At 33.7% G+C, this 22,704-nt stretch overlaps 1 protein-coding gene across 1 annotated transcript; it reads left to right on the top strand.

The window, feature by feature from the left end:
• Positions 1–6,087: 6,087 nt before the first annotated feature.
• On the top strand, positions 6,088–22,597 carry LOC130648385 (interaptin-like). Its single transcript, XM_057454428.1, has 11 exons — positions 6,088–9,060; positions 15,267–15,427; positions 15,515–15,717; positions 16,004–16,054; positions 16,278–16,471; positions 16,754–16,990; positions 17,173–17,503; positions 19,617–19,857; positions 20,279–20,402; positions 20,598–20,672; positions 20,957–22,597. Exons 2-11 carry the CDS (start codon positions 15,285–15,287, stop codon positions 21,686–21,688), a joined length of 2,331 nt encoding a protein of 776 aa, XP_057310411.1. The 5' UTR covers positions 6,088–9,060; positions 15,267–15,284; the 3' UTR covers positions 21,689–22,597.
• Positions 22,598–22,704: the final 107 nt, after the last annotated feature.

The raw sequence follows: 22,704 nt of genomic DNA, 5'->3' as shown, positions 1-22,704 counted from the left end.
CACCTGTTTCTTTTTATATACATCTAGAAGAGGCGTGCATTTTAAGCAAATACGTCAAGAACAGAAAATCAGGAATCTACCAACACACGCGCTTTTTTCAGGGGTACACTCATAAGTGTACCACTCCATTTTACTTAAATTCCATTCTTGGTTTCGCGAGCGTGGTTACGTCGATTTGTGAATAGCTTCATCCATCAGATAAAAAGTTCAGTTAGATTGATGAGCCAAGCACATTTCATGTTCTATCTGCAATTTTTCATTTACCAGTGGAACAAATCGAAAGAATATAGTTTCAAAAAACGACAAAGAATTGCGTCTCTGGGGAACGAAAACTGATTAAATCAACCGCAAGTATTTGGTAATTTTACGTAGAATTTAAAATATACGCTTCTCTACGAACTTTAACGTCTTTGTTTTACTCGCCTTTCTTAGTTCAATACGAAGTGCATAAATTTAGTTTCCTCAAAAAATTATTTTTTCCTAAATTCTAATTAAAGCACCATTGAGTAAAAATATAAACTGTATGTATTAAATTTCCGTATGCCACAGCTCAGGTCAAAATCTAAATAAACTAACTTGTATTTTAAGTTAAAAACATCAACGAAAAATTTTTGGTCTAAACAAAGTGCGCATATTACGAATGATAATATGGTCTAGTATTCGATTCAGATCTTTTTCTTCGAAAAATTTGTTTTCAGTTTCTAAATTCAACGAAACAAGACAAACAGAGTGCCCATTACGAATAATATCACGGTCTAGTATTCGATTCGGAACTTTTTCTTCTAAAAATTTGTTATCAGTCCCCAAATTCAACGAAACAAGACAAACGAGTGGAAAATCTCTTTTTAACCCTTAGAGTACTGTTTTTTGAAAATGCACAACTTACAAATTAAAGCTAATCTGGTGTGTCATAGATTACTTGTTCAATTAGAGAAATCGATCAAAAGCGTGTTTCAAGCGGCCTAACCTCGTGTGCATGAATGTCTTCTTGATCTGGGAATTCTCTCTCTGTTTTGTAATCGCCTAGTTTACAAATGTAAGCTGATTTCATGTGTATAGATTGCTTTTTGTCTAAAATCGGGCTAATGTCGCGTGTATGGATTTTGATGTGGAAATTTTCTCCTTAGTTTTGTAAATGCTTAATTTACAAAATTGAGCTAATCACATCTGCATGGATTAATTAAACTTTCTTAAGTTTTCTTTGCAAAAGGTCTAAGTTGTTAAATCAGGCTAATTTAATATGTATGGTTCGCTTCCTAATACGGGTAAATTGTCTCCTAAATGTGTTTTTTTCAAAGATCGAATTTGGTATGGCCATCGACAGAAAAAATATGTACTTTTATGCAGCGACAGAGAGTATTATGAAGGTATTATGCAGTATTATGCAATATTACGTTGGTATAGCCATCGACAGAAAAAATATGTATTTTTTATGTAGCGACAGAGAGTATTATGACGGTATTATGCAGTATTATGCGATATTACGTTGGTATGGCCATCGACAGAAAAAATATGTACTTTTTATGAATTATGAAGGTATTATGCAGTATTATGCGATATTATGTTGGTTATGGATTATTGACAGTAAAAATACGTATTTGTTGTGTAGCGATAGAGAGAATGTCGGACAATGAGGGTTCATATGTCGGGTCCATTGGTTGGAGTAGTGTGAATGAACGTCTGTCGGTTTTTTATGTCGATAAAGTATAAAGGGGTGTTAATTATGTTGTACGTCGTGTGTCGGGACCAGTTAGCCCGGTGCTAAATGAAGTCATTGCCGTTGGCAGACTCCGTATAGCAGCTATACGGAGCATTACTCTGTATAGAAACCACACTCCGTACGTCACACATAGTTGTTTGAAGTTATCACGTTTCTTGCAGGGATTTTACTTTGATTTTGTTTTGTCCGACTGTTTTACCTGGCTATAATTTTGTCGTTTTATGATTTTTTATTTTTTTATGAAAGCACAATTTTCCTTTATAGCTATTTTTTTACAAATATTGAGGTATATATATACCCTGTCTATTATGTCCATGGCTTAGAGCGTTTTATTTAATGAATGCTATGGGTAACATTTACTTGCCCGTATTGAATCGATTTTAATGTTAATGTTTTTAAAAAAGATCAGAGAAGACATTATATATAACACTAATTGTTGAGAACCATGTTGTTTTTTCTGCAGCCAATAGAAGTTTACTGAAAGTGACAATCGCACTTTTACACAGAGTACATGTTGCTAAGAGGGATGAAGGGATGAGTACAAGAAGAGGAACCACGGTCGGGAGAAAAACATTTTTCCTTTATTTCTTTTTATTCTGCACATTACTTTAGTTCACAATATTCTACACTGATGTTCTTCACCTCTTGACCCTCTTATAGCTGTGTAGCGGAATCATAAACTCTGAAAGATCAAGCTCTGCTGAATTCTTCTTCAGTTGCAAATTGAGATTGCATCTTGTTGCACCCAGTAAAATTTTTTTTCCTAAAGGGAACCCAAACTATAAAATATTATAGATGACTTGCTATCTTGATAATTTTTTTGTTTTTATTTTTTGGCAGGCAAAATAAAGCAATTTAATTGGCTAATAATTCTTTTTAGAAGATCTGATTGGTTAAAAAACTATTTGCCTGCCGAAATAAAATGTAAACAAAGATTCTAGCAAGTCATCTATTTGACTTATATTTGTGGTGCCATAGCTTGGTGGTTATAACTCCTTGCACTTAGTGCAGGAGAGACCAGGGTTCAATTTCCTTTTAGCAGGGATGCAATATGAGGTAGTGAATGTTACCATATTTTCTGGTATATAACCCGCACATCATATAACCCGCAGCTCAGCTTTTTTAGGTAGTTATAAACTACATGCTATCAGCGTATTTTTACTTACCCTAATCATTTTATAAACATGTGCGTGTAGACAAGTGAGGGACGTTTAAACTCGTGAACCTCAAACACAACAACCGAGTGTCTGAAATAGTGACTCTCTCAGTCTTAACCTCCGATTGCCGATATAATAATGAATTAAAATTAATTTGACAATGCTGTTTTCCTTTTATTTGTAAACATTAGTTTCAACCAATAATAACTCTTGCTTCCTGCAATTAAACAAACAAACAAACAAATAAAAAAACCCTTGCTATCAGGTTATAAATCTAAAGTAAAATCTCTGTTTTTATGTATATTTCAGTTTTTTGGCATAAAAATAAACAACATAATATTTATCATGGATTGTCTTTAGCAGCGATGTACGGTGTAAAATTGATAATAACCATGGATAGGGAAACGATGTACACAAATATTTATTACACCCACCAGTTATAATGCTACACTATAAAGAAACAAATAATAAACATATGATCAACACTAACACATGCCTCCCTTTTTCTTGTAGTTCGTAGAACGTCCATAATGTTTGTAATGTCTGCAACAAAAGAAGGTACACAACCTGTGTGCACAATAAAATAAAATGAAACACTTTGATAATAGTCAATTTTAAAATGTCACACATCAGGTTTTCCAATCGGCAGAATATTTTGTAAACTCTGACAACTAGCACCATGTTTTGTCTGACAATCAGCCAATTGTCTTTCGGTGGGTATCCATTCCACTGTACTGATTTCTTTACGAATTAGCATCTCTTTTATTCCTGCAATATCAATATGCAGTCGTTTTTCACTAATTACTTTCGTTGAATATATAAGTGAATGTAGATTTTTATTATCAATCTTGGCATTTATTGTGATTTTCTTTCCGACTTTTCTTAGCAATTCCGCCAGTAATTCAGATAGGTACAGTGCATCGTCCAATCCATTTGATAGTGCTAAACTTTCTGCGGCTGTGGTACTCTTCAGTACCCTTTTAATTTTGTTTGATGACCAATTTAGTATATAACAATTGTTATTTCCTCCAACTAATAAAATGAAATGTGCACCTGCACTAGATGCACCATCTGGCAAATTTACATGGGAAGCATCTGTGAATACGACTAATCGCAGCTCCTGGTTGACATTCGTTTTTGGATATATCAGTTTAAACTGATCAGACTTAATTTTCTTTACCATTTTGTTAGCTTCAATGAGATGTCTTACTTCTGGACTCTGGTTGATACACATGCTAAAGTGCAAAACATCAAAACTAACATCAGGCCTGGTCTGACTGGCCACCCAATTTGCTTGACCAACCAAACTCCGTAAACTGGCAATTTCAGTGGAATTAAGTTTCTCCAACTTATTTGCTTGACGTTTCGGAGATAGCAGTATAAGTTGCATCGAGTCAATAAAATCATTCTAGGACACTTCTATGTTACCATTGTTATGCTGTATGTTTGCCAACATATTTAAAATAATTTTCCTCAATTTTCCCATTTCGAAAGACATCTCTTAGTTTATAAACAACCTCTTTCTCAAAAGATGTTGTTCCAGAGTGAATAAAATCGTCGACATGGATGACAAAAAGCCCTTCTAGAATATCCTCACGTTTCCAATAGAACATAGCTGGATCGAACTTGGATTGTACACATCCAAGCTTTTCAATTTCTTTTTGCACAGTAAAAAACCAGCGTCATGCAGCATCATTTAATACATACACAACCTTTTTAAGTTTCCAAAGGTTGCCTTGGTCATCTGCTTCAATTGGTGGCTGAAAAAATACATTTATCTGGATCTCGCATCCCTGAAGAAAAGCAGCTTTGATATCTGTGGTTTTGCATTGCCACTCTTTTATACTAGAGATTGCTATCAGAATTCTCAGGGTGTTTTCAAGGCAGTGGGCGAGTCAACTTGTTAAATTTGCTCCTCTTCAAAGCCTCTTGCAATGAGTCTGGCTTTTACAAAACTTTTTAGACCAATTTTCTGGTCCAAAAATTTTCCCATGTAGTAGAAATTGTCTTTTGTCCTGAATCTCTCACTTCTTCAAAAATCTTAAAATCCTTCCAGTTCTTAATCTCTTGTTCCTTGGCAGTGATAACATCTTTGTCACAATGGCGTTGTTGTGGAACTAAGACAATGTTTACTTCCTCAGTTCTTCCCTTTTCTACCTTTTCCCATTTATCAATACTCTGAAAATCTATACAAATGTGATTTTCTTCATCTGGGTGTTTCACATTGTACCAGGAAGAATACTTCCCAGTTGCTTTGCCAGCTCTGCTGATTATCGTTGCCTCTCTCCAAATGTTGTCACCTGGTTGCTTGTAGCGAATTTCATCATTTTTCTTTGGCATACCCGTAACGTTGTCAGTCATGTTTTAGTCCAAGGTGGCATCATCAAGTTGTACTCCATCGTGTGTAGCAGCATCGTCATGCTGTCTTTGATTAGTGCTTTCTTCGTCTGAAGATTCACGAATGTAATTCGCCTCACCTGAGGTAACTTTTATTTCAGGGCTAGGATCTGATTCTGTTGGCTCTTGAAATTCATGCCCAACGTTAATCAATCTGTTGGTTGATACCCTAACATAAACATTTCCATGTCGCACAAAGACAATTTTTTCATCTTGACCTATTACAGTGCCAGGTCCTTTCCTTTTGTTGGATTCGTGTTTCTTGTAAAAGAAGACTTTACAACCTGTCAAATTGAGTAAAATTTACCTTAATTTTATGTTTTGAGGCACGTCTGATGATGACTCAGCTTCTATGTATGCTCTTCTAGCAGCATGCGAAGTGTTGATATGCTTTGCAAACACTTGGTTCATTGTTGTACCTTCAAGAGCTGGTGGCAAATCTCTTATCACGTTGGGAAGATTAGGATTTTGTCCAAATACATATTGATTGGAAGAAAATCCGTCCCACATCTGCAGGCAGTTCTTTGCATTTATTGCCCACACTAGAGCCATTTTCAAAGACACTGTTGGATTGCCTGCCAGTGTCTGTCGACATCTGTCGACAACAGCATGGTTTCTCTCACAGATTCCATTTTGCCACAGGCTTTCAGCAGCTGTGTTAAGGACTTGAATGTTTAAGTTTCCACACATATTTCTACAATCTTCATTAGCAAATTTGCCACCATTATCTGCCAAGAACTTCTGTGGGGCTCTAAATGCAGAACCAATCTACATTTGCATAACATTATCTATGATAGTGGATGGTTTTTTATCTTTGATGATTCTTGCAGTGGTAAATCGGCTGAAGAGATCAAGCAAATATAGAATGTTTACATCCTTGTTCCACTTTTTTAAATCCATAGCTACAGTCTCATTAAATTGATTTGCCAAAGGTAAACAAACTGCTGGTCGTGGTGGTGTTTTACAGACTCTTTGACATATCTCACAAGAGGCATAAACCTCATCTAATATAGACTGATAATCATCATCCCAAACATTCGCATCACTCGGAAAGGCTTTCAGTTTACCTTGTGAAGAGTGGGCAAATTGCTTGAGTAGTTTGACAAGCGTTTTCTTTTTCTCTGTTCTGGATACATCAGCTTCCAAGGTATAAACGGAATCAGAAATTGGTATTTCTTCCTTGTCAAGCGGAATGCAATAATGTCCTGATGAGGTACTATCAAGGTCTACTGTTTTGCCCCAAATTTCAGCTTGGTCATTTTCAAGGTGTAATTTGATTTTGGCATTATTCCTTGCAGTTTTGCTCAATAATAATGGGATTTTACTATCAATCACATCCGTTTTGATGAAAATGCTTTTTCCAGCAATCTCGCATGGGAAGGTTACACTACCTCTGGATTTCTTTGTTTCTCCTTCACCAAATTTAAAGACTGTTGAACTATCACAGTGCTGGACTAGATTAGATTCTCTAGCATCTAACTTTTCTAGGTAACAGTCCATCCAATGCCTGCCTGCAACTGTAGATGTGCAGTCTGAATCAAGAACTGTCGAATTTCTTGCTTCACTAGTAAGTAAACACAACTCACTTTCATTTGATCCAGTAAATAATGTGATATGCTCCCCAGAGTTCATGGACCATCTGTGAGGACAATCTCTCATAAAATGCAAAATAGACTTCAAATTTTGCATTTTGTAGGTTTATCATTGAAACCCAATGGGTTTGTTTTAGTGTCAGTGTTTCTAGATTGAAAATGTTCATTTTCACCATGCCTAAAAATTCTCTGTGGTCTGCTAAAACGGTTATGTTGATATTTATTAGGACAATTGTAAAGTATCTCTTCTGAAGCTGAGGCTCCCCTGGATTCAAACGCAATGCCAGAAACATCACTCTCAGATGGGATAGCTTGTTTTCCATAGAACTTTCTGAGAGCAGTTTTCATTTGATCAAATAACTGTTATTTCTTTGAGTAATCAACACCTGTTAACACCAGTTGTCTCTCTTTGTAAGAAAGTTTTGAAGCATCAAGTAGTTTAAATGCTAAGACTGAGGAAGGCAATTTCATATCTTTTTGCATTATTCGGTTATACCTTTTTTCAAATTCCAAAACAAAAGCCTCAACTTTCTGGTTAGCTTCACGTACGTATCTATCAAATATGGTATAACGTTTGTATACCTTACTTAGCTCATCTTTTTTAAAAAGTTTATCCAAATAATCAATAAGTTTCTCTACGCCAACATCAGCTTTAATACTTTCCAGTTTCAGTTCATTAAACACTTTGTCTCTAACACCACTTGGATCATCTTTCAGAAAAGACAATGCTACTGCAACTCCCCATTTCTTTTTATCTAAATCTGTAACAATGCACCAAGCATGTAACTCTTCACAATATCTGTCATATGGTTTGTCTTTTGCTATTGAACACTGGTGGCTTTTTATAGCCACTCATCTTCAAATTCTTCAACTACCCTTTGCTACCATGTAAAATTGATAATAACCATAGATAGTGAAACGATGTACACATATATTTATTACACCCACCAGTTTAATGCTACACTATAAAGAAACAAGTAATAAGCATATGATCAACACTAACATACAGAACGTTCTTTTCTAATGTTTATAGAATTTTGTTATGTATTTATATCTCAGCAATCCCGTTGGTACTATTTTCTTCATTGAATGTATAAACTTTAAATTTCACAATAAATGACAGAAAATATAAAGCTTATCACATAACCTGCACCACATTATAACCCGCACCCACAGTGGAAGTTGTAAAAATCAAGTTATAACCTGCAGGTTATATATGGCAAAATACGGTACCATAGCCCCGCCGGATTAACATAAGCCATGTGAGGGAAATTGGAGATAGTACACTGTGGGCTGTTGAATGTTGCAGGGAGTTGTCCGGTAGAACACGTACCCTGATTGCGTCTGCTTAGCTCAAAATAAATACTATATAATAATAATAATAATAAATAAATAAATACTCTAGGACTCCCCATCTAAGCCATTGACCCTACTGGAAATAATGAACAGGGTAAATCCCTTGATATTTGTTAGGCTAGCCATTTGAAAATTTGAATCATCAAACAAGAAGAGCTTCTAAAAACAGGCTCCATCAAATATATGTGGTTTTTTTAAAAGTAAGCAACAAACACAATTATACATGTTTAAAAATTGTTCGTTTGGCGTCATACATGGCGTTACGATTTTATTCTATTCACAATTTGTCACTCAGACCTTGCCGTGAGTTTTAGTTGCGAGTGTGACAAACCGCACGCGCAAAAGGCCCTGTGCGTGCCATGGTGTGCATTTTTTTAAAATTGTTTTAAAGTCTCTGAATGCTTTACACAATAAAATCAACGTGTAAACAAAATATGTGTGTATTTTTTTTCTTCCACTAGGCTTTCTCTGGTTCTCAATCCACATTAACATAATTGCTGACGTAAAATACAAAGATACCGTAGTTGCATCCACAAAAAAGTTGCCGACATAATTTTGTTGTGAAATGTAAATGAATGCCACAATCAAAAACGCTCGGTGTTATTATGAAGAACGTACGGTATAAAGAACATTGAAGTTGGCCCCTTTCCTTCGTGCTGACACTCTTATGCTTCGCTGGTGCATTACACTGAGACTCAAACGAAAGACGGAAGACCATTTGGAACCATGCCACAAGTCAGTCCGACCTTCATCGTCAGAAGAGTGCATACCCATGCAAGTTAAATATAATCAGAACATGGGAGAGGTTAGGTGTCCTATACCTTAAAGGAATCTTAAGGTACTTTTACAAGTTGGACTCATCTGAAAGATTTGCATGAGAAATGCTAAATGTATTTACTTTTTGTTAAAACTTCATGTAACTCCAGATATAGCTTTTTAAATATTTATTTTCTTGTGGCTCGACCGCCACTTTGGTTATATTCGACCTTCTTCTTCGTTAAAAATTTTCATTCTTGCTCCAGTCTTTTTTAGTGGCACGTGACCCTTTTAGGTATTATTTCGGTAGCGCTTTAATTATTACTGACTGCATAGCCAAAACATATACCTTCAGGCGGCAAAGTGAAACGAAAGCTCCCTTCGAACAATTATTTTTTTAAAAAAAAATTAAAATAATTCTGCATAAAGTTCTTTCAGAATAATTTTTTTTAAAGAAAAAATAGAAATAATTCTGCATATGTTCTCACATAGCTGAGCAATCAAACGAAAAATAAAATATGCATAGTTTTTATTTCAAAAGACTTTTTATTTGAGATGCAACTTGTTAAAGAGGGAAGGGAGAGGGGGCTGCATCACCCCTCCCCCTCCAGCATGAATATGATTAAGGGCGGTAACAACCTTTGTAATTTGATATGGCACTCGGCATTTGCCGAGGTAATTACCAACATATTTTCAAAACAAGTTCCTTCGCGTTGGCAATTATTTGACGTGGTAAAATCGCACATAAAAAGTCCCTAGGCATTGTGCGATTAGATGTGTAAAAAATAGCCAAAGATATAACAACGGAAAAAGTATTTGTTTTTCCAGAGCATAGTCCAGTTGCCTCCTATGGTAATGCAGGAACAACAAACTTAGCAAAAAAACAGTTAGTTTTCGCGCTTCAACTGCATCATTAAAAACAGTTGGTCACCAGTGAAGAATAAACCATAGTGGTGTTTTGAGGCAAAACTTGAAATACCTATGGTTACAGACGTACAAAAACTTTTCTGCCAATGTCAATTATTTTTAACATCAATCAAATATATCAAGCCATTATCACGTAGTCATGCCTTCATCCATGCTTACTTTTACAATTTTGTTGGAGCAAAATTATTATTTTTCTTTCTATACTAGAAGATTAAAGTCATGCAAAATAATTTTAAATATTACTAGATTACCTTATATTATATATTATATATATTATAAAGACTCTCAAGAGGGTATTGAGATAATTGAAGCTTTTTAAACAAACACCTTCAAACTCCTTTCTTGGTTGGTTTGTATAAAAAAACATTTCTAGAAGGGTGCTTCCACACAATCATAGATCATTAACTTAATGTGTTAATTAATTAATGTTTTGTAAAATCATAGTGTGTTACTATGGACAACATTATTTTTATCCTGTATCAGGAACTGAACATTGTAGTAATTCTTAAATTTAATTGCTCTTCTGTGTCATTGACCTAATAAATTTCCTTGTGTCAAAACGTTTAGTAGGAAACTTTTGGTATATACGAAGATAAAAAGATCACCTTTATAAGACTTTGTTGTCTGATTGTGTTGGTTGTAATTGTTAAAACTTGACAGGTAAATCTAATATGGCTGTTTTATATTTGCTGGAGTTTTTCAATTTGTTTGTGTGGACAGATTTAAAAATGCTTGTTATTACTAATGCATAATTTTAGTTGCAACAATAGTTCAAGTTTTGTTTTAAATTAACATTTCTAGATAAAAAAAATCCACAAATGTTTAGTTAACTTGACTTTTGCATTTCTTTTATTTTCTAATATCTTCTGTGGTTGACAATTAAAATGTTTTTAGCAAATATTTTTACCAATTAATTTTGCAAGTTTAGCAAGTATATGCAAGTATATTAATTTGTATTGGTATTTTTCTCTCCACATTGGCAATTTAGCGACTAGGTTTTGCGTTTGTTATTATACAATAGATTGTGAAAAATGAACTACTAACCAAACTATACCTTATCAAAAAAGTTTAAATTTCAGCCGAGACTGAAAGATCGTTTTTTAAATTTTTTTAGCTGTATTAAAAAAAAGATATTTAAAATTAGTTATTTCAACAAAAATAGGATATACTATAAGGGTCAGATTTACAGATGATGATGATAAATATTTTATACATAGATTTGGAAAAAATTTTTTTTATAAATTAGGTATAATTCAAAAGAGGAAAAAAATCTTCGGAAATGACTGAATGTTTAACTTGCATTATTTTGTTTTTAAACTACAAATTCACACTGCATTCATTTTTGTTTAATTCTTGGCAAAAAACTCATTTGTTTCTACCATGTCTCTCTAAAGTCTTTAAAAATTCTTTAATAGCTATATTATGTATTTTTTGTTTCCTGTTCTAACCTTATAATATCTATTTATTGTTTATATAATTGATTCTCAGAACTTCTATGTACATAAGTGGTTTACTATCGAAACTACCTTACCTCACTTGTTGTTTTATTATTTTAGAATATTCACGTGTTTAGAATAAATTTGGATGTTTTCCAGTTTTGATGATGTAAAGAAAGATATCTTTTGATAGTGTCCAGTTTTGTATGATGTTAAGAAACTAATAGGGTAGCCATTACCTTTCATAAAATTATTTAATTATGTCTTTTAATTTAAAAGCTTTTTAAAGTAAAAAAAAAATAAATTAGACAAATTGGATATGTTATAGGAACATCAGTGCATATGTGAGATATATGGTATAAATAAACCTGCACATTGGACAATGGATCGAATGAAATCCATTATCTTTGCAACACTTGGCAAGCTATTGTACAGGGTTACTTATACCAACAGATTGAATAATACGGCTGTTCTTGATTTGAATCAAAGTCTTTGTGTGTTTTGCAAAAGTCCTCTTGAATGATGGCAAAAGTCTGTTAATATCCTTAAAAAAATTTAATTTAAAAAGAAAATTTTGTGGCCCTATACTAAAATTTGGCAAAGTTACTGGAGATATCAAAACATATCATATTTATCTGCAACAAAGGTTTGTCCCTTTTTGTGTTTGAATAGGTGTGAAAAATTTAATTACTGTAAATGACACTAGGCTTATTTAAAAATTTCATCTTAACAGGGGGCGCTAATTAGGCTGAGACAGTTAATTCAGCAGGGACATTTATTAATTTTTTTTTCAGAAAAGTAAATGTTATAAACTTAATTGTCATAATTTTTATGAACAAAAAATAGAAATACAACCAAAAAAGAAAATGCAATATTAATAATATATCTTTTATGTGTATAAGTTGTCCTTTGTGCCAATCCCAAAGGGGCCTAATTATATATTATAAATTGTGTGGCATGATTTATACAGTCATACATTATTAATATTGTGTCCTTATTATTTTAAATTACATTAGTTTAGTGAAAGTTATATTTTCTTGTTGATGAACAACTTTAATTTGTTTGTCGGTTGAGAATTAGTAATTTTGTTGTCACAACTATGACTCTTGCTTTAACTTAGTTAAAAATGGAAAATTATTTAACATGTAGGGAAATGTATTTTCAAAACTATTAAGGAAGTGCTGAGATGTTTGTGTGGTTTTCTATGCTTCTTATATGTTGTTTGCTGATGTATATCATAAAGCAACACCGTGTTGGAATGGGACTTTCATATCTTGTATCCATCTCTAATCAATCAAGTTTTAATGTTATTAGCAGTTCCCTATATAATTGTGTAAAATGTGTACATGCAATTACAAACATTTTACATGCTGTGGAACATTTTTTTTAAAAAAAAATTATGGGATAATAGAAAAAAACCTTGTGTACATTTTTTGGTATTTGTATGTATTTTTTCTGTTTATTTGTGTTTGTTTCGCATCACAACCAATTATTAGGACATAAAAAGACTGTTTTGTCACTGACGTTGAGGAAATGACAATCAACTAAAAAATGAAGGTCTGTTTTTTTAAATACACACACATAGGTTTTACTTATTTCTTTTTTTTTTGTTATTGTTATGTTATACATAAGGTATGTTTGTTCTGTGTTGTTTAAACCTACCAGATGAGGTCATGGAATTTTAATTTCTGACATTTGCATGTTTTTAATAAAACATGAAAAGCCACAGCTACAATATGTTCATTCTTTAATCATTCTTTTAAATTTTTTTTCTTTATGTATCTTCTTTGTTGTTTTTAAATTTGTGTGAGAAAGTTGTTAAATAAATTTAATTCCACACTGTAACAGGAAAAGTAGTGTTTGTAAAACAAATAATAAGTAGTGTAAACATTACGTTTTAACCTTTCTTTATGATTTATGATGTAGTTATAATTGTTTGTATCTGTGTTATAAGGAGGTAAGGTTAAGTTTCGATTCATTTAGTTTACTCCGAGATACCTGTTTGGCCAGTTAAAGTTTATCTACTTAAGTGGATCTTTCTATTCATCTAATAATTTGTTAGCATGACTATAGATTCTGTTTGTATGTGACAAAATATGATGTAATACCATAACAATTTTTATATTGTTTGAATGGTAATTTTTTTGTTAAATTATTTTGCATTAATAAAAATTGGTCCTCGTTGTTATGATTGGAGATTTTTTTGACAAAATATATTAGAAAAAAGTTAACAAGACTTTTTTACATTCAGCAATTTGTTTTAAATGACCAGTCTTCGTGTATGTATTCATATTATTATTTTATTATTATTTTATGACATAATGTTTTTGTTAAAGTCTTTTTTTCTAAGGATTTTTTATTCAATTCGAACATGTAAAATTTGACCAATGAATGCTGCACAATATCAGCTTATCAACAGATATATAGCTATTTTTTTGGGATATATTAGCATGTGAGGTTGATCAATGTAACATGACAATGCTTAATCATACTAATTGTGCTGTTATGACTAATGTTATTTATAAAAATTTTAAATTAGAAGTTTTCATTGTGACATTGAAAACATCTCATTGTTAAAAGAACTTTTAATTTAATAAGTAATGAGTAATTTATGATAATACATAAGAAGACATTTTGTGTGAGAGAAAAATGGAACTGATTTTATATGTCTCTATAATAATAGCCATTGTCTGTCTCTGCGAAAAAGGAAACCACAAGCAGTGAGACACACAGAATGCCGTTAATAAGGAACATGCGAACCTGTAGTTTTATCCATGGGCCACAAACTAGTTTTTATATATTTTACTAAAGCTAAACTCACATTGATAAAAGTTCTATATCGAGTTGACATGCTTCCTTTTAGTTTGCTGCAGGACGCTTTGGAAAGTTTGAATAAAATAAAAGTTTGCCACTGTTTTGTGTTGTAGTAGGTTCAGATGAGCTAAGAAGCAGTATCCGTAGAATTGAAGATGTTATCCAGATAAGAAGATTAAATTGGTTGGGGCACTTGGAAAGAATGGAGGGGGATAAATGGGTAAGAAAGTGTAGAGACTTGATAGTTCCCGGGGCAAAGCCCAGAGGCAGACCGAGAAAGACTTAGCAGGAAGTTATTAGGACAGACTTGATACAGAGGAAGTGGAGTTTAAATCTAACACAGTCTAGATCAGATTGGAAGAGGGTCATAAATATACCCTGTCCAACCCATGCTGGAATAGAAAACGGACCTTAAGCCGAGAATGATGATGATGAAGATGATGATGATGATGATAGGCTTATATGACCATGTTTGTTGTTATTTTGAAGTTACATGGACTTTCTTTTGTATACAAAAATAAGATAGAGTGTCGCAACACAAGGAACTGCGTTTTAGGCCTGAAACCTGCAATATCAATTCCCTTAAGATTTTTTTAAAAAACTTACAGATGTATTATGCTAAATTTTAAGCAAAATAACACATTTTTTTGTAATATTTACTTACTGAGAAAGTAAAGTTCTGAAAATTGAAGTCTGAAGCTCTAAACTATAATGTCATAACGCATTTGTTTTATCTTGTTTTATTAGCTAAACAAAATTCCAGCTATAATACATGCTTTTTTATTCTACCCAAAAAAGGATTGGATAGTATTTTGTTTCAGCAGACAAAATTTAAGTATGTTTATTCGCCACAAGCCATTGCATGTAGGGCTATTTTTTTTTGGTATAACTTTCAGTTTTGTTGTTGACTTTCCATATTTCCATATTTTATTTATTTCCATATTTTTTCTGTCTGGTTCATATCTTTGTTTCACTCTTTTGATAGTGCTTGAAACTCATGTACTGTGTCTATGAACATGTTAGCAGTATTAACTTCCGTCATCATGTGACATGTTTTGCGATTTGGCGTGATTCTGTGTTACTATGAATAAACTGTGTCCTAACTGTTTAGTTTAAAAATAGAAGAAAAATGAGTGCATTTACTGAGGATGCAGTTCAGGTGAATGAGAAAGAAGAGGAGGATGAAGATGAATATGATTGCATAAAAGTTATTGATCGTAATCACTTAAATATTGTCACAAATCTTGACTTGGAGCGCCAATTTATAATGAGGTAACTATAACAACTCACTAGTTTTATATATAACTTTTTGAAATGTTATTTTTCATTATTATTTTTATATCTATTTTAATTCTTTAGCTATCTTCGAAGTAAATCAGTCTTAGATGACGAAGATTGTGAAATTATAAGCAAAACAGGAAACACACGCCAACAAAAAGTTTCCATTTTCCTGGATGTCATAAAACGCAAAGGCGTGGCTGGAGTAAAGCATTTCTTTGATTCTCTTGAATATGAACATCCCTGTTTATATGAACAGTGTACTGGGAAAAAGCCTACAGCAGGTACGCACAGAGAAAGTTAACCTTACATCAATTAATTTTTCTATTGAGTAAGGTAAAGCCAAGTATTCCTATCGAATATACCTACAAGATTTGTAATTTTTGTGTACTCTCTGAGAATAGGGATTTTGGTGTTATTACAGCAGGTAGTTGATTTATTATCTTTACAGTTCCTGTGTCATTTATTTGTTTAATGTTGTTATTATATTTATTGTCTTTTTTATTAGTCATTGTTCACCTTGCCATATTTTGAATTTGATAGAAAAATTATAATAATATCCTTTTTTAGTAATGACACCTTTTCCACATATGTCTAATGGTACCTGGAACTGGACAACAGGTAATCGTTAACTTTTTTTATCATATATACTATTTTTAAAGAACATATATTAGGCTGGGATTATATTAGTGGTTGGATTTTGTGTTGTTAAAGTATTGGCAGAGTGGTGACGCTTTGATACACAGCGTACAGTTAAATTTCAGCATGTTTTATATCGACTACATTACAGGCAGATTTTACAGGAAAGGATATTTTTTTTGTATTTTTCTTTTTTTTTTTGTAGGCTTGGCTGGCAAAGAACTGATCGATTTTGATCGTGTCATACTTGCAAAACAATTACAGCAAACGGCCAACGATTTATCTTGGATCACAAGGTCTTTGCACAAAGCACAAGAAGAGAAAAATATTATCGAGAAGCATTTGCTAGAAGCTAACAATAAGAATCAGATGCAACAGCAGCACATAAAAGAGTTGAAGGTGTGTTCGACCTGAAAGAGATTGGGAGTTGAGGGGGAAGAGTGGTCTTCCAAAAACGAAATCTACCGCCAGGGTAGAAGATGGGTGTTTTTGGCAAAACAAGGTTTGATAGCTAAGATGGGAGTTTCCGCTGAAACGATGTAGGACGCTTGAGTGAAAATTATTTTCACTTTGCCTTTCAATTACACAGTGCCCTTCTTGCTATAAACTTCATAGGATAGCTACAATTGTAGGTGCTAATATTATGCTAAAAAACTTATTTTTTTCAAATTTTATTACCAGGAAATTATTGAAAAAAGTTCCGAAGTGAAACGCCTCACTGAAGAGAATTGTGCTGGCAACAACGAAGCCGTCGCTCAAGCTCAATGCTTGCAACGGGCTATTGAACAAGAGATCGTTCAGAAAACTAACTTAATCATCGCATTGCAGGGAAAGTTGTTGGCGCAGACGGAAGAGATTGATGATATCAGAAAAGAAAACGGAGAGTTGAAATTGTTCAATACAAAGCTAAAGGAAGAGGTGAGTGCATTGTTTGATAAAACGCAGATTTGTAATCTACTCACGACAAGGAAGAGGATACTGTTTTGTTCTAAAGAAAATGTGGACAATATTTGATAATTCACAAAATTATTAATTTAGTTTTTTGCAGTTTAACCTGGAGTGCTAGTTGGTGTTACTGTATTTTAACTTTACTTTTGAAGGTTTTAGACCTTACACTCATGTGTGATAGCGAACGCAGAAACTCTAAGAGGTTAAACGAACAAGTTATAACACATCACGACAAAATGAGACAGGTCGACTCCTACAAGATGGAAAATCGCGACTTGAAGCTGCGACTTTCTTGTATGGCAGAAGAGAGGGACGAGTTAAAGCGAGAGCTAAACGAGTTTCGAAAATACAGCGAAGTGCTCAACGCCAAGTACTCGATCATCGACAGAGAGAAATGCAAGTTGAAGGAACATAAAGACGAACTTTCTGTCTCCTACCTCAGCGCCAGAGACCAAATCAACGATATCAGTATACGATGCACAGGTATGGTGAATGTATTTTTAATGTGTAATTTGTGTAGACGAAGATGTGAAAGTACATTAACAGGGGTTTAGTTTTTTCAAACTTTCAATTGCTTAATAAGAGAAATTAGTTTGCCCATTTCACTCATTGTCTGAGCTATCTCGATGACTGGTTAACATTATTAGCTGTGGAACACAAAGCTCAGGTAATATATACATACAGACAACTAGATAGCTATTTTGTGCTTTTCTCTCAAGTTTACATTTAGTTTGGTATGAGTCCATTTTGGGCTAGCCATTGTTACTTCTTGTGTTGTTTTTTACCAACCTGAAGCTAGCCACAAAGTAGTAGGGAAGCATATATAGCTTTTGTAATAATAATCCTGCAAATTTTGGCTATGATGCTTTTTTCATACATCATAATTTATTGTGTTTGTTTCAACATAGCAATAGAATAAAATATTTTATCCTAGTGGTATAAACGAGCTTCGATGTTTACGTTTTGACGGAATTTCTAGATGGACTAGCCTTTAACCCATAAAACAACGGTTGACTATCGCAGATATCTTTAGATTTTCGCCCATGAAATATCTCCCTGTCATCCTTTTTCAGGCGTCCTTGGCATAAAATAACAATTCGGCTACCAGTTTAAATAAAATATGCATATTATTATTGAGCTCGCTGCTCAGTGACTAAACAGGAGGGTTCTACAGTTTAGCCGCCCTGTTTAATTTTTCCTCTGTAAAACAAGCACCAAGCATTAGTTATGCTACCTAAATTGCAAAGTCAACCTTTTGTTGCCTTAATGAATTTCTTATCTTCAATGCTTTAAAGTGTTTTCTCAATGCTGTATATAGTTTATGGACATAAACTAGCTCTTATGCAGGGATATTGTGTTATTAAAACATGCTTTTACTGGTACAACTTTTAACTTTTATTAAAAACCTTATTACTTAAAAAAAATGATGTAACTTTTCTATTTCATTATATTTCAGTCTTGCGTTTGTGAAAAGTAATAAAAACGAATTTTAATAATTAGCCTAGCATCACCTGTTGCATATGCTAGGCTTGAGTTTTTATTGGTTTGCAATGCGTTGATGATTAGAAATAGGCTTTGTGTATTCTCAGTAAAAAAAACCCAGCTCCACTATAACATTGACTGCACGCTGTGCAGCTATCTTGTTGTCCTTAAAACCCCCATTTGCAGGGTAAAGCAGTAAGGATGTAATTTTGGACTGTCATAATAACATGCGTCATTGTTAAGTACGTAGTTGCTATTAATGTTGCATGGTACATCTCGTGTGTTCTTCGTGTATAGTAAAGTATCTTCTGCTTCAGCATTCTCTTCTTTGTAATTATCGGTTTATCTGTTAGTTGCTACCTTATCGGTGATAAATCGGTGGGTAAAACTGACGAATTTTTTGGTAGGTGACAAAAATTTTAAGCGACGGATTTTTTATCGGGCGAAATTAATAACAGAGGAGGCCATCTTTAATAACAGTGAGTCAATTTGTCACGAGTAAGAAGTTTTCGATGGATGAATAAAGATGGTGTGGAGGAGGATGTAAATAACAAGAACAATTATTTTGGGTCACAGAGCTACCTTTACGCTTCAGAAAATCTGTAAAGTCATTCCAAAGGCTGTTGTATCTAAAAGTATTTCTGCTCTTGTAAAAACATCATTAGATTGGCTTAGTAATACCGGAAGACGGTGGTTGTATTGTAATTGATAAGGAGTTGATGATGATTTAGAAGAACATAAATTAAAAAATCATTTTCTCTAGCTAGCCCGCCCGATATTTCGTCAGTTTAAAATGACAAATTTTTTAACCAGTTGACGATAATTTTCACCGACGTAAATACTGACTAGCGGATTTTTCACCGATAAGGTTTGCCCATAAGGATGGTCTTTCATGTATTATGCCGTAACTATTATCCCCGCTATTATCATCCGTATTATCCGTTATCCCCGCCCCCCGTTATTTAGACACCTTCCCCCTTTTAAATACTCTACATTGTTTAATCCCTTTCTTTGATAAGCCCACTCCGTCTAAAAAAAGAGAAATATTACGTTTATAAAGGTACATTTCAAATGTCTTTGGAGACTAAAAGGTTGAGGTCTGTGTCTTTTTCAGCTCTGGATTGCGACAACGCTTACCTATTGCGAAATAACAAAAGATATCAAAGTGACATCAAAACTTACCGCGAGAATCAGAAAACACTGCAAGAAGAACGTGAAAGGTTAATGAAGGAGCGAGACGAAGCGTGGAAAGCTGCCGAAAGTTCACAAGAAGAGTTGCTTAGGTACAAGAGGGAGCACGATGAGGCCATTCACAACCAAATGGTTATTAACTCTGCGCTTGACGGAAAATACAGGTTCGTTTCACATGGGTTTTAGTTGCAATGCTTAGTTTGTTCATGATATAACTACTGGCTGTTATTGCTAGAGACCAAATGATCTTTTTTTGTTTGCTGCTATCTATATTATAAAAAAGGTCTGTTAACGGCGCGTGGCCTTGTGGTTATGAACTTCGTTTTATAATCACAAGATTTGTGGTTCAGTCCACGGCCGGGCATGTTTTTTTTACAGCTGCTAGTCAACCTATGCTATGTGAGGGAATTTGGACAGGCAGTGCTGTTGTATACCTATAATATACATCAAATACAGGACCCACATTGATGACAAGGTTGAAATGACTATATCCTGTATAAATATTCCAAATAATAATAGTTGTACTAAACATTAATAATGTGCTAAAATTTACTAATAAATATTTCTTTATTTATATTCATTTAGAGATGCTGTAGAAGAGGTGGAAGACATCAGGGCTTGTTTACGACAAACAAACGAAGAGCTTGTTCTCACCAAAAAAAGACTTGGTAGCGAACTTTCAAGATCGAGTGGATCGTTCACTTTTGAAGTATGTTCGTCTGCCAACATCTAATTTAAACTGCTTCGACTACTAAAAATGCAAAAGAAGTTTTCACTAGTCAGCATAATAACAAATAATTATCAAGAAAAAAAGTCGATTAAACGTCCTTTCTTGGTAATATAAAACAGTTAGAAAGTGTCGGTATTTTCTTTTCTTGAGTAGAAAGTTTAAATATTATTTTAGAGTTTGGAAGTACCAGACATCGGGGCAAAGAAAGAACCTGATACTGAAGAAGATGTTCCGATTTCTCTTGATAAAGTAAGTCACGCTTTTTGTGTAACAAGCCAAAATATAAAGTGTTTGGCTTAACTTAAACGTGGCTTTAATTTGAGCCTGTTTTATCAATTGTTTATATTTAAGAAGAACTTGTGCATCTCAATCATTTTTATTTTAGTTTATAGTTGTCAAAAGATTGTTTGTCTTTTTATAGAATTCAGCATAAATGAATAAATAATATTATAAGTTGATATTTTTATTGCTGTCTTCACTTAGTCTTGTCTAACCGTTGCTAGATATATATTTTTACCATGTTTCTCACTTAGGTATCCGACTGCTCTGATGACGAAAGCAAAAACACAGCCTGTTTCAAGTACGCCTACAAAAAACGGCCGAACAAAGACTTACTCGATAGCATAAAACGTAAGGTGTCGGGAGAGGAGGAGAGACTGTTTACGTTGGAAAGCAAAAGCCAAAGTTTACCCGCTAAGGGCTTGATGACGTTCGATCAGATTCGTCTGCTCTACGGCACAGAAAATACGATTTACACAGATAGTCCAGTTATGACTCTGCCAAAATGTAACAAGAAAAATAACGAGCTGTTGTCAACAAGGTCCGATATCATACGCACATCTTCAAGCATTTCTGCAAGTTATCCGTCGGCTTCGCCCAGAGAAAGAGGCGAAGAAGTTGTCAACGCCAACGAATTCACTCGGTTAAACTCGAATAAAGAAAATAAGTCGAACGAAATTACTCGATTAAACTCTAATACAGATAATAAATCGGTTCGGAGAGAGGTTTCCGAGGAATCCGTTTTTGAACATTCCTTTAACGGAAGTATGCCTTTAGACGTTAAAAGTGTACTTAAACGACAGGACGCTGTAAGGCACCTAGCGGAAGTTACATCAAAGCAGGATAGAGACTCACATCATTTCGAGCCTGATATGAAGGGTTATCGGAAACGTTCCATCCTTGTAGACACTCAAGCGTGGAACAGAGAGCGCTCTTCTTCAGTTCCCGTTTCACTAGCCTATTCCTGCAAGTTTCAGGACTTTTAAATGACTTTCAACGAGCAGGTTGGAGAGTACGATACAGATAGGTGAAACAGTTCTTGATGAGATAAGCAGATGAAGACCAGAAGTGTGTTCATAGATTTTGTTCTGTAAAAAATTTTTCTGAAACTGTAAATTTGTGATACTTTTTATTTTTGTTTTCTTCAGACGCGATAGTAACTTTTCGTACACCTAGTTGTTTTCGGGTTGTTTTTCAAACACAACTGCAGCGTCTCTGCAACAAAGGGTGACAAGATGAAACTTATGTTCTGTGAGAAGACTCTTTAATTAATACCATCCTTGGTATGGTTTTTTATTTAATTTGTGAATATGTGAATTAAAAAGACATGTATATAGCTGTTGTAAACTCGTTCCTAGGGCTTCTGTCATCTCATACTGACATCAATAGCATGAAGAGAAAAAATCTCATGGGAACGAAGTTTTAATTGCAGTATTTAATTTATAATTTTTTTCTTATTATAATATGAAGAATAATTTTTTAACTCCTGTTGCTGGATTTGTCAGTGGATAACTTATCCTTATATCGTTCGGTTTGAGAAAATTAAAGATTTTCAAGATAAAGGTCTCTGAGTTGAAGGTAGTTTTTACACAAAGACAAAAATTATTCAGTATTCGAATGAAGCGGTGTCTATCATCTTTTTTAAAAACTTTCATCTATCCAACGTATTGTGAAAAACCTGAAAAATATTATAACTAGTATACACCCTATTTTTTGTAACTAGTTTTATGCTAGTTTTGTAACTAGTTTTATATACAAATTCGAGATGTAATATATAGGAATTATACATGCGATTTTTACATTATTTTCAGCAGATGAATTTTAGTTAAGCATAGCTTATACGACTTTGTACAAAAATTCAATGACGAGTAACTAAATAAATCAATCAACAAACAGCTTCTTTGTTATTTAAAACGACTGTGTAACCAAGGCAGCGTTATGTGCGTATTTGTTATTTAAAACGACTGTGTAATCAAGGCAGCGTTATGTGCGCATTTTTCCC

Source organism: Hydractinia symbiolongicarpus, chromosome 7 (genome assembly GCF_029227915.1).
Source record: "Hydractinia symbiolongicarpus strain clone_291-10 chromosome 7, HSymV2.1, whole genome shotgun sequence".
NCBI lineage: Eukaryota > Metazoa > Cnidaria > Hydrozoa > Anthoathecata > Hydractiniidae > Hydractinia > Hydractinia symbiolongicarpus.
This window is presented reverse-complemented; position numbering and strand designations above follow the sequence as displayed.